Below are 13,948 nucleotides of genomic sequence, written 5' to 3' on the forward strand. Positions count from 1 at the left end.
TGTACAGATTGCTCAGAGGTGATCTGTGTCTCACCTACAAGGCAATCTCAGACCCTACTCTACTAGAGATGCTCCGTGTCCATAAGTCTAATTCCTCATATAGTACCCAATCAGAAAGGCTTAAATCTAATATGTGACATTAACAAAACCTGCTGGAGAGACAGACTTGTCTCCCAGAGGCTGTCCTGTCTCTGGAATAGACTCCCCATACACATCAAACAAAGTACGCCGCTGACCCTCTTCAAGCGCAACCTTGATGAGTGGATGGATAACCACAAATTTGTTCCAGGGGTTCCATCTGTGTCCCTCACTGACAGGGGCAACAGGTGGTGATTGGGGTTTCATTTTGTGAATAAACTCTTGGCTAGGCTTGTAAGGGCACCAGACCCATTAGCCTAGTAATCTCCAATGATCCTATGATTGCAGGGAGTCACCATTTAAAACAACCAATCAGAAATCATGTTACTAAATGCAACCATAGTTCTGTTTGAAAATGTCTAATTTATTCATGGGGATTAAGCCTTTTATTTTTCTGATTCTGAAGGTGAATGGACATTTCACTTCAAACAAACCTTCCTGTGTAGTTGTGGTGACTTATTTTGTGAGTCACACTTATAAGAAGAAAATCTCTCATAAACATTTTTTATTTCAGCACAGCACTGAAGTGTTATGTGAGTCTTACATTGCCAAAAGATTGTAGAAAGTAGTTGTTTTTATCTTTTGCCCAGGCTAGGGTTGGTAACCTTCAACTTAGGCAGATTATATCAGCTTGATTGTGTCATTGCACTGCATTCTGCTGATAGAAGAGGAAAGGATATTTTTCTGGCAAAGGTAATTATTTCAGTTTGGATGTTCATTCCAGGTCAAGATCTGCTTTGCAGGAGCAGTTCTGAATAGAAAGTTATCCAGAATCAAGTCTATCATGTGAAACTGCTTTGACATCAGTCTGTAGATAAACAACAATTTGCTGACAAAGACTGCTCTGGGGAAGTTATGTTACATAAGAAGCTACCATGACACTAGAATTTCAAGTGCATCTGGGCCAGCCAGCAAACATGCCACCTTCCTTCCAGGAAAGATTCAAGGGAATGTTGTACTTATAGATATTCTTTGGTTTCTTGCCAGTTTGTTCCTTAGTCTGCAGCAGAGAGCTGAGGAAAGATGGGTACAGGGGCCCCTGCGTGTCTTCTGTTGGTACTAACAATGTCATGCATGGGGAGAGATTCCATCTTATAAAACTGCTGAACATTAACCCTGCTTGACTGTACCTGATAGAGAATATTCATTAAGAAAATAAAGGCTTATATACTGGGATGTCTTCATATGTCTATGATTATAGCAGGTGATTACCTGACAACCTTTCTACATAAAAACACTGCTGAGAGTGAGAGAAATACTGGCACAGGAAAAATGAAGCATAATATTAAGTATCAACATCTGGAAAGCCACTTCTTTCCATATGTTGATATTTAATTATTACTTGGCAGTGGGTGGTAGTGGCAGAGGTACATAAAGTCCACATTATTAAAGAACTGTTGTAACCACCAGACATTGACAGTAATAACAAAATCTCAAAGCTGCATATCAAAGAGATTTGAACTTTCTACAATGACTTTACAAGTGCTGTAGTTATCAAGAAACAGTCATCAAGGAGAAAAAATTGGAGTTCAACATTGGAAAAAGAAGTCTGGTGATAAAAGGTGAAAGAAAAAGCATATGGATTTGTTAGAAGAGTCTAAGTTTGGTGATAAAAGGTGAAAGAAAAAGCATATGGATTTGGTAGAAGAGTCTAAACAGAAAATGCACAAATGGAATTGTTACATTTGTCAGAGAAAGTCTGCTGTTATTGAGATGTCTGAGGAGTGCTGCTGCAAACGTTGATGATTTTTTTCTGATCAACCCAGTGCTGGCTTGTTCATAGCTTTCGCTCTCTATGAAACAGTCTTACCTCACTTGCATCTTAACTGGACTTGGATGGCCAGCTGTGTCCAACGACAGCCCAGGGACTGGGAACTGGAGAAAAACCTCAGTATCCACTTTCTAGATCTCAGTGTTCCATTTAAGGAGAATCTAAGTTTTTCAATCATATACCATAAAGCCAAAAGCAAAGAACAAAATTTAGTTTCTGGGGTAGCTGTGGCCACATATTTCCAGTGAAAGATGCTACACCTTTCTACCCCCTTTTACTTAATATAACTAACTCAAGGTTTTCCAACTGGTACTTTTTGCTTTAGTTGCTAGCCAGTTCACTGTCATGGCAATATGATCAAATGTCATGCTCCATTTTGGGATGCCCATGATTTAGATTCTCATTTAATGTTAGTATCATTAATCTTATTCCCCATGGCAACGAACAATATATATTTAAAATTGCTGAACTGCACAACCTTTTCATAAACAAGAAAGGACTAAGTCTCGTATCATTCAAGTCAGGCCTTATTTCACTGAAGAGCTTTGTCTATTTGTTTTAAAGGAGTTTTATTCCAGGTCTTGGTAGTAAATCTTTTCTCTTGCGGTCCTAACTTTTCCAAATCTATGTGTCACACAGCAATTCCAGGGTAAAGTATGGCTTTGCCATTGCAGTCCTGTAAGGACTTTAACTTTATCACTTGTCTTAACTCTGCTGTTAGGAAATCCTTCAAGAAAACAAATAGGGGTCTGCATACCAAGATTGCTATGAAGATAGGCTATTCTCATCTTAACTTAAACTGTTAAAGGGGATCTCAGCTTACAGCTTTGCATGTCTCACTCCATCCCCTGGAGGATTTTTAGATGAGTAGTGCCTCTTGCTAGATTCACATTTTCCCATTACATCATGGTTTCATTTCTGAGAATAAACTATGTGATAATATGTGTGGTCCTGTTGTGAATTCTCCATTTATAGCGACAACAAAAAGCATAAGATGATAGGCCCATCATACTGAAAATATATTACCAGAAGAGCAATCCAATGCTAGCATAATGTTTAAATTACATTTTTTTATTTTATTAATTTGCTAACAAGCTAAACTGACTGGACACAAGTGTCCCTTTTAAGGAGTGACCCAGGAACACTGTCTGATTAAGCGATTTGCTCAGAGCAGAGTCACACTGCAGGCAAACGAAGGTGGGTAGAATCAAGCCCTGTACTCTGCAGGAAGGAGCTTATCAACTGCGCAGAGCCTTAACCGCTTGCGCTAGCTGACAACTTTTCAAGCTGAAACTTTTTCAAAGATCCAGTGATTTGGTAGAGACCTGTTTCATTGCCTTTTTTCATTGTTTGCATCATATATTTATTTGTAATGCATTACTGTCTTTATCTTATACATGCCAACTGCATTCTTTCTTTGCAAATAAGGATCATAGGAGGTTACTAGGCTATTGCCCCTAGAGCCATAACGAGCCTTGGAATGTTATACACTTGTTCCTTTATAGAGCAAGATATATAGTCTATATTAGCAATGCGAATCTAAGATCAGCACCTGCTGCCCCTGTCCAAGAGGGACAGAAGTGAAACCCCTGGGATAAATTTACACTTTCCCATCCAATTATCCAAGTTACCCTTAAATAGGGTTAATGAGGAGCTCTGTTTTACGTGAATTGGAAGCTTTTTCCAGAGGAGAGACAACCTCTGGGAGACGTAGCTGTCTGTTCAGCATGTCCTGTTAATGTTGCAATTTAGGTTAAGGTCCCTAGAATGAGTGAGTCTTGTACCATTTAATTTGCGGATGTGCAGCATTTCCATTAAGGCAGAGTTTGAAACTGCTATGAAGGACAGGCACAGGTTGCCTCTAAGCAGTCTATACAATACAGAGTATAGTGACAGGGACTTTAGTCTGTCCATTTAAGTCATGTTTAAGACCCTAACTGTTCTTGGCAAGAAACCACTGAGGTTTCTCCAGCTGCTGCAGGTGTCTGGTGAGGTACATACAGAAGGGAGCACTTTATGGTATTATTGGTCTGATGAGTGTCAACTACAGGGGAGTTATAACCTCCTTAGCTTTGGTTGCTATGCCCTTACTTATGAGATGCACAATGTAGTAGGCCTTCCTTATGACTTTGGGCACATGCTATCAAACTGCATTCCCAGATCTCCCACTACTGAGTTAGATCTTAGGGGGTATTATTAACATTGTAATTTGCAGGGACTTCTCCTTTGCCAAAGGGGATGATAATGCATTTTTTGTATTAATTTTAAATCCATGGCTTTGGCACCAATCCTTTATCTGTATAAGCTCATTTTGCAGTATGTTGACATCTTTGGGCATTCAATGATTGTACCCAGTTTGCAGTTATCAGCAAACCTGGTAAGTCACAGGCCATCTATTTTCACCTGGACTTCTGAGAAATAGATACCAAACAGTAGGGGGCCCAGCACAGATCCCTGTGGGACATCACTGGCTACACGTCTGCTGGGAGAGGTGGAATCCCCAACTTTGACTGTATGAGTTATATCAGTGAGCCAACTGGCTTCCCATCTAATGATGTATGGGTTAATCCCTAGCTGGATGAGTTTCTCAATGATGCTTGAGAAGGGGATTGTGTCAAAGATCTTGGCTAAGTCAAGATAGGCAGTATGCACTGTTTTGCCTTCATCCAGGGCTTTATTGGCACTCTGAAAGAAGTCCAAAAGGTTTAACAGACATGATCAGCCCTTGACAAAGCAAAACTGGGTAGGGTCAAGAGTTTGAAGGTCTCCTATATCCTTGTTGATAAGGTCTATGATGATTCTCTCCATGGTCTTCCAGATAAGGCTGGGTCTATAGTTCCCAGGGTTGTTTGAGGGGTCCCCTTTGTACAAGGAGATTACAGTTGCTGTTTTCTACTCTACAGAGACAAAGCCAGTACTTAGACTGTGGTTGAAGAGAGTGCCCAGTGTTTCTGCTAGTTCCTGTTTTAGACCATTTAGTAAGCAGCCGGGGATGTGAGGCTGTGTTTTTGGCCTTGGAGAGTGGGGTTATAAACTGCTCTTTGGAGATACTAGGTAGAGGACTGGTGACAGGTGTGCTTTGGAGTATGATTGGTTGAAACAAGTGAGTGAAGTTTTTGCCAAACTTATCTGCTAGTAGGTTGGTGATGTCCTCAGGTACAGTATTAGTGGTACTGTTGACTACTAATTTGGCACAAAACTGGGCCTTCCCTTTTAGACTTTGGACATAGCTAAAGAATGCTTTGTGATTATCCTTACCTAGGGATGCTAATCTAGGTTTGTAAATAGCCTTAGAGGACTTTACAAGGTATCTAATTTGCTTGTTCATGCTGTGGATTATGTTCTTCTTCTGCTGAGATTGTACCATCTTGTTCTGTGATAGCAGTTTCTTTCTCTTGTTGTATAATCTATTTATGCTAGATGTCCACCAGGATGGCTTGTTTTTCATGAGGACCCTGTTTTGATCTGTTCAGCTATGGCTGAGTCTGTACATTTGTATAGATGTTTATACAGGGCATATGTGTACACCTCAGTACAGCAATCATTACTGTCAGTGGTGACAGGGAGTTTGAAACTATGCCATTGCTTAGGAGGCTATAGTTTGCTTTGGAGAAATTTTTTATCTTTTTGCTCCTGCGGTGGGGGGTCAGGCACAGTCATTACTTTGAATGAGACTGATTTATGGTTGGACTTTCCCGGCAAGAGTCCTACACATGAGGTGGTCCAGCAATCCGCTATGTTGATGAGTACTAGGTCAAGGACATTAGAGCCCCTTGTGGGGGTGCAGACTATCTGTTCCAGGGCATTTGTTTTAACAAAGTCCAGGAACATTAGGGCAAGTGTGTTTGTGCTCATATATATTTCACAATCAGTGGAAGGATAGTTAAAGTCACAATGACCAGGGTGTTTGGCTGTATTGTAAATGACTCAAGTAGGTCCAGGTAGACAGTGTGGTTTTTGTGGTTCATGGTGGGAGACCTATAGCTAACAATGACATGTTGGACTTGGAGTAACTCTAGTGAGTTGTACCATTTAACCAGTCTCGAGGTGTATTTGTCTTTAATGAAGATGGGTTCACCCACTCCTTTTGTTCTTTCACATTCATGTTGCGGTCTGAACATGTGAAAGGCATTGTAGCCTTACAGGGCCGGGGTGCTGTCTGCAGCCTTGAGCCATCTCTCTGTGACTGCACAGACATCAGCATCTTCCAAAGTAAGGACTGCTTCCAGTGAGTGCAGTTTCTGATTTAGACTGCTAGCATTAAGCAGCATAACCTTGAGTTTGTTTCTGGAGGCTATTTTTACATCAGGAATTTTGTTCATATGACATTGCCTAAAAAATGCACTATGGGTGCATTTGCTGGTAATCAAAAGCCAAGAGGTGACAGGTGAAGACCATCTCTGGCAAAGCATCTACCTGGGTGAAGATAGAATGCTGCTAAGGGCTAGGGACATACCTGCCTGGGACACATAATCTAAAAGCTCAGTCATGCCTCGCTTCATATGAGTATTATATATTAGAGTATTTCAGTGAGGTATGTCTCAAGTCATTCACTCCAACATGGACTATGACAGAGAACAGTGCTTGTTGTTGATAGACTTGAGTTTGTGAGTGATTTGGTGGATCTTTGTACCTGACAGGTGGCTGACCATGACCTTCTCCTTGTCCAGCCTGGTGAGGGGGACATCTGTATGTCTCACAATGGAGCTGTCTATGACCAAGACATTTAGTTTTGAGGTGTTTTGCCTTAGGGGCTTACTGGGTGAGACACTGATACATTTGTTGTGTGTTGGAGTCTGTTGGGACTGTATTGTGGGCAGAGGGTTTGCACTTGCAAGGTCTCTGCTCTTTTGGTATACTTCTAGTGAGTACTTCTATGTATGTGGGTTTTTGTGTTGTGCACTTGGTTTGTGAAAGAGGTGGAGTGTGTCTGCTGACAACCTGTTTGTTATCTGTTTTTTTATTTATGTGAGAGAGATAGCATTGATTGCAGATTCATAGTATAGATACATCTCTCACATGTTGTATTTGTATGTTTTAAGAGTAATAGGTTGTCAGTGTATATGAGGCAATTGCTACATTGTCTCAGGATGCCCATGTCAATCAGGCTGGCTGGAGAAATGATGGAAAACTGTCCATTCATTATGGTAGGTGTATTCAGTAGTAAGTAGGGGGTGTGGCTAGATGGACCTGGTTCTGCTGTAGGACTAGTAAAATCAGTTAATCTATGAGAGGTTAGGGAGCAGAAATCCATGTCAATGCCTGAAAGCACAGCTAAATTCCTCTTCAGGCAGCAGTGCACAACTGCATTGAACGCTGATAAGTAGGGAACCTTAGGAGGGTTCCTTAGCAGTTATCTACAGAAAATTTGTCTTTCTAAGCCTTTGCATCTGTACACTGCAGTACTAAATGTTGTTGCATGGTGTGCAAGTGTGGTGCTTAAAAAGAAGCGAGGTACAACACTTTTAGCACAAACTGTCCAATGGTAGAGCCCAAAACTGAGCCCTATTCAAACAGTCCCCAACTCAGAGGGGTCCTGTTTTGCACACTTCTGCCACAGGGGTGCTGGAGGGCCTTCCTAATGTAGGATGGCTGGTTTAGTGCTCAGTTTATGCCGAACAGCCCAGATATGACATCAAGTGAAGACTAACAACGATCAAAGCAGCAACAACAGCAAGAAATGAAGTAGCAGATCAGTAAAATATTGTTTTACAAGTGCAAAGCGAGCTTAGAATATACTTATTTTTCATTGGTCACAGAGGATGCCTTGAATGTAGTTAAATTCACTCCAGGTTTCAGGCTAGGTCGCCAAACTCAGAGTAACTGCCAAACTGAACTTTGGAAATGTATTACCATCTTTATCTTTTACTTGCTAACATAGCTCTCAACCGCTTTATGTAAGAAATCTTGACACAGTCAAAAATAATTGGAGGACAAAGGCCCAGAAGTAGGAACAGATTTTAAAATTGCTCTTACAAACTTAGAAATTTGAAAGAATAACAGGTTTTGCATTAATGTGTATTTTCTGAAGGATATGGAGTCTGAAAGTCAAATGTCTGTCATTAGCGACAAATGTCTGTCATCATTATTAGTGACTTCAGTCCTCAATGATTTGCCAGAAAATCACAAATTTAATGAGGAACAGACCCAAAATATGAGACAAAAATCTGTACAAAAATCTGGATAGTTGAGATGTATGCTTGCCAGCTGTGTTGTCATTTCCAGAATGAAAGAAAATGCACTTGGTGCATTTTGTATGTTACAGTGACAAACCATAAGTCATAGAGTATGAACATGTTCTTGCCTTCTTTAATCCCATATGAATTTGCTAACCAGTCACAGCTGAACCATCTGCCCTTTTACTGTTATGAGTTCTCTTCCCTGGAACAACAGAAGCTTGCCTGTTTAGTAGAACTGTGGCAATCTCTCTAGCCAAAATCTATTCTAATTTTAGATTTTTTTCTCTGTAGTCACATAGTACATAAGGTATAACTGAGTGGATTATTCTACCCCTACACCAGCCTTTTTTAGCATTATAATCTTTTATCTGTCTGTTACTTGTATGCATTTTGTTAGTTAGTTAGTTAATTAGTAAGTTAATTAGTTATTAACATTTGTTTGCTAGGATAGTCTGACTAGACAAAAAACACCTTTTCAGTGGAAACTCAGGGAGAAAAGTGCCAATACAAAGATTATACATGCATGTTTAAAAAATAGACATTAAAAACACAAGGTTTTGAATGCAAGGAGACAACGTACATGCACACAAAATGTAGCTCTTGACTGATAACGTATAAGGTGCATGCATGTTGAAAAGTCGTGCAGGAAATAAAATGTACAGAAAAAAGAAAACATAATGAGGACAGTATGTAAGTTGTATGTGAATCTGATAATACTGTAAGATATAGTAGTAGGCAGAAGGTGGGATATCAATATAGTGATTATGTGATAAACAAAGAAGACATATTGCTTGGGGTTGTAGAAAATTAGAACTGATTACAAAGGAAATAAAGACATGGGCAACTTGAGATAGGAGGGGTGATAAAGGTGAAATAAACCATGTTTATAAAGGGTGAATAGGATAGATGGGAAGTAGGTGAAATGTGTGGGTTTACATACATGGTTATTGTGTGTGAGGTCATGGGTGTTAGTACTGTAGTAAAGTGGAACTGAAGAATGTGACAGGAATTTAAAGGAAAAGTGGAAAGTTGGAGTTATTGAGAAGGGAGTGTTAAGTGTAAAGGTAACATGCTAGAGTGACTATCCTGGATTGAATGAGCAGTTGCAGAGCTATGATGTTTTTAGGTAAAGTTGGACTTGGATTTTAAATTGATGTTTGCTTGAAGTATCCTTCAGAGGAAAGTGTAGATTTTGATAATAATAGTATTTGTCTTTGGAACAAAGATTTGTATTGGGGGCATATTTTTGGAGCAGAAAATTTGTTGCATTATCTTCCTTCCATGTGTCTAAATTTGTAATGACAGTTTAACTGCAAAGGTAAGAATTTGATCCAAGAACATCTTAAAATGGGGAAACATTTGAAGTGCTGGGTCCTGCTAGAATGAATCCCAAAAGGAGATTAAATGGCCAAAAAACAGGTTTACATATGTTAAGTTCAAGATTGCCTTTTCTCAAAAACAAACCATTTTTTCTGAGGAATGGCAATCTTGGAGTCAGAATATAAAAGTTTGGGGGGCAGGGAGGCTTGTTCCTCCTCCAAAAAAAAAAAAAAAAAAAAAAAGAAAAGCATAAAAGAGAATATTGATGCTTGAGATTCATTCTTTTCCTGAGTGTTCTGTCTTTTTTTTTTTTTTTTGGCATTTTGGCACTCAACAGAGTGCCAACGTCTCATTAGGGAGCCCTAAAACTCTGATGCTTTTGCAGTGTCCCTCACATATTACAATACTTTCCTAATATCTCTTGATCTTTTTTTTCTTTTGTTTTCTACAAATAAATGTTCTATATCCTAGGAATGGGGGTACCAAGTTGTATAAAGTATCAAAGCTTGTAGCATCTCTTTTATGTTTACAGAAGCCAATGTAACATGAACTGAAACAGATCTGTAGAAAGTACAGCAGAATAAAAGCACTCTCACCAAACTAAACAAACAACACAGAAGACAAATGAAGTCTACAAAGGCCAAATTTGAGGTAAATTTGGCCTACCAGGCCAAGGACAACCACAAGGCATTATTTAGCTATGTCTGCAACCTCAAAGACAGTACACAATTGTTTGCAGAGCTCATTGTAAATGGAGCCACCCATACTGAGTCAGAAGATATAGCAAACTTACTGGATGAAAAATACAGCTCCAACTTTACCCCTCTCTCCCCCTCAACCTTCCCTCAGGAAATACCATCAAATATAACTCCCCCTGCTATCACTAGGGTTTAGGTCCATAATGCTCTCTCTAATGCCAAGAACACTGCATCAATGGGCCCGACAGTATTTCAGGATGCTTTCTAAATAGCATGAAACATGACCTATCAGGCTGTCTAGAATTGCTATTTAACTGTAGCCTCCAAACAGGCTTCATGCCTTATGAATGAAGAACAGCAACAGTCATCCCTCTGCACAAAGTTGGCCATCTAAAGACCCTGCAAACCACAGACCTGTAAGTCTCACTGAAGTCAAGGCCAATGTCAGTGGTCTCTGAAATGGTCTCTGGCTACTAAATCTGCAGATGATTGCAAATTAGGAGCTGTCATTGAATCTCACACTGAGACAAATGTTCTCCAGGAAGGACTGATACAGACAAACAACTGTTGTCAAAGCCGTCGACTAAACCTAATGCCAAGAAATGCATAATAGTATCCTTCAGGTAGTCATCCATCCCTAGTAACTATCATATTGACAACACACCCCATATAGTTGACCCAGTAGTCAGGGACTTAAGGACACACAGAGACAGTAATCTAGCCTTTCACCATCACGTCTACAGTAGTGAGGAAATCATTCAATGTTGCTCAACTTATAAACAAAGGTATGGCATCTAAGTCCAAGGAAGTCATTGTTCCACTGTATTCGGCATTCATCAGACTTATCATTGAGCACGATGCCCCTTTTGGTATGTACCTAACCAGGTATATCCAACAACTGGAATGTTCACAGAGGTTTCTCACAATGAATAAAGAGCATAAGTAAAATATCCTATGCAGACCACCTCAAGGCCCTATCCCTGTATTCTGTCTCCTACGAGCTTTTGAGGGGAGATCTATGCCTGGCACACAGGGCATTGACAGATCCCCCTCTGATGCACCTCCTGCATATCCAGGAACAAACAGTACCAAAATTACCCATTCTAATGACTTAAACCTTGCCTGTGCTATAAATAGGACCTCCTGAAGTGACAGGTATGTATTCCAGCGACTATCCTGTCTGTGGAAAGAGCTTCCCATCCACATGAAACAGAGTTCCTCTCAAATCCAATTAAAGTGCAACTTGGACAATTGGATGGGGTACAGGAAATTCATCCCTGGTTTGGCACCTATGTCTCCAATGGACACAGGCAACCTGTAAATGATTCATCTCCCAGGCCCCTGCTTATACTTAAGGTATCAGAACTTGTCAGAGATTTGGATGCATGGCTAGGCTTAAAAAGGCCCTTGTGGTCATTAGCCTAGTAAACACCTGTGAACCTATGAACCTATCTTGCTAGTACAAAGAAGAAAAGCATGGTATTAGCTGTTTGGAAAAGCTTGGTTCATGACAGACACAAACTGCCATCTCAGTATAATTTGGTGTCAGATTTTGAATTTTTGAGGACAGTACCAGTAATGTGAGGGATTTTTTAGATTTGTACATTTTTGTCACTTAATTGCTGCTAGCAAATCCTTTCAGGTCATGAAAATGTTCCTTACCCTGTTTTAACAGGACATCATGTGAAGAAATGTAAGTGAAACACTGTAAACGTAACTGTATTTAAAATGATACCATGTAAAACAGTTGAAGAAATTAAAATCTACCACAATTTAATAACTTGCTAATAATATTTGTTTTAACTAGGACTTAAAGGTGAACCTGGTAAAGACATTTCAGAGCCAGGGCTATCCGGACCCGCTGGAGAGCCAGGATACCCAGGGATGCCTGGTATTCCAGGTACATGCTTTATTTTATAATCTTGGAAAACTGCTCTTGGTATACATTACTTTCATAATTCTCTTTTTTGCAATATAGCTTTCCATTTATATTTTAGACATTGTTAATTACATGACATTCTTATATATCATGCAGGGGATACTATCAACTTGTGGACATCTCGGTTCCTCTGGAAATAGATGTATTGTGTCAGAGCTACACTGTCTTAATACTCCTACCTAGATAAGGGTTCATGCAGCTGCAGTGTCAGACATCTTTTATCAATGCACATATGTTGACAGGTTAGGATTGTTGGTGTCCCGATCAGAAGGAACTCTTGCACTTCTTCATTGCCTATACAGTATGATGAAGGAGTGTGGAACACATCATTAGTGTGACTATGTAGTAAGTCCTCATATCAATCAAACGTGTTAAACACAGCACATTTAAGTCATGAAGAAAACTTAATATTCTATGCATTTTTAACTAAGCTATATAAAAGGTGATTTTTTTTCAATATCATTCGCTTAAGAATTATACAGCATTTACCAATTTATATCATGCAATGTTTTATAGCACTAGAGAGCAGAACTGGAAAGAAATGGAAAGTATGCTGGCTATCTAAGATGGAAGTGAATTTGATGTTAAAAGAGAAAATTACCTCTTGTAACTGGGTCTATATTAGAAGACCGAATGTTTAGGTGATTGAACACCTAAACATCGATCTTCTAATATCGAAAGCAAAAAATGGCGAACGGATGATTTAACACAGCGAAAGATCATCTCCCTTGGCCGTTCACCAGAGTTTGCTATTTCCCTACTGTTGAGTGATCTTGGAGTTGGTATATTTAGTTAGGGGGGTATGGGGGGCAAAGCCCCTCACTTAATTTAGATGTAAAGTAATGTTTTTTGTGTTGTGGCCGAGGGACGTGTTTCCCTGGGACGTTCGACATTGTGCGGTTTGATGTTAGAAGATCGATGTTTAGGTGTTCAATCATATATATATATATATATATATATATATATATATATATATATATATATATGTATATATAGACCCCTTGTAACTATATACCAAAACTGAAAGCCCTCTACTGAATCGGACAATTTAATGCAGTATTAAACTCTACAATATACCTAAACTGTATTTCATGTCACTGGGACAAACACTATAATAATGACACCAGCTATTTGTCTGGGAAAGTCCATTTTGGAGAATTTTAGTGTCCTCTGATGAGTTTATGATGACACCAAGTTTGCAGTAATTTGCTAACTTGGTCAACCATAAACCCTTAACATTAGCTTTGATCTCTGAGAAATAAATACCTTGGGGTACACCACTAGTAAAGGAGGTAGAGCCTCCCACCTTAATTTCCTGTGTTTTGTTTGTGAGCCAGTTTGCTATCCAATGAGTTATATAGGTATTTACATTTAACTCTTTTACTCTCTCTAAATCTTTTGGGTTTCTAATACCATGACGAGAACGGACCCCATTCCTAAGTCAAAGTACGATTAAAGTTTACGAAATTAGTATTGCCTCAGTCTTTGATGTCAGCCAGAAGTGCTCTTCGCAGCACCCGTAGTGTGCCCAGTAATGACTCCTGCAATTCGTACAGAGTTACTTGTATTCGTAACATATCTAAATATAACTGTAGATTCTTTTTTATAAGATCCTTTGCTCATACTACTATTGGAACTGTCTGGGTATCTTTCTTCCACATTGCTCTCATTTCTGCCTGAAAATCCTGATATTTTATTGACATTGTGTGTCTGTATGCAAGACACTGTAGTCATTGGGTGTACCAATTTCAATGATCAATGCTACTTTTTTCTTCTTGTCATGGACCACTGTATCTGGTTTTCTTGTATCTGTCTTTTGAACTGTTGGTAATGGGTGATTCCATGTGATGTAGACTTCATTATTTTCTGTGATGCTTTGCAGCTCATGTTTCCAGTGTTTTTC

The 13,948-nt window shown here is 39.4% G+C and overlaps 1 protein-coding gene across 1 annotated transcript in view; it reads left to right on the forward strand.

Moving 5' to 3' along the window:
- COL4A1 (collagen type IV alpha 1 chain) overlaps positions 1 to 13,948 on the forward strand; it is a 1,084,337-nt gene that overhangs the window by 726,074 nt on the left and 344,315 nt on the right. The window contains exon 27 of the mRNA XM_044071271.1: positions 11,914 to 12,006. Coding sequence (XP_043927206.1) covers positions 11,914 to 12,006 — 93 coding nt within the window. The remainder of the gene's footprint in view (positions 1 to 11,913; positions 12,007 to 13,948) is intronic.

This window comes from Protopterus annectens, chromosome 5.part0 (genome assembly GCF_019279795.1).
Source record: "Protopterus annectens isolate FY-2018-M chromosome 5.part0, PAN1.0, whole genome shotgun sequence".
In the NCBI taxonomy this organism is placed as follows: domain Eukaryota; kingdom Metazoa; phylum Chordata; order Ceratodontiformes; family Protopteridae; genus Protopterus; species Protopterus annectens.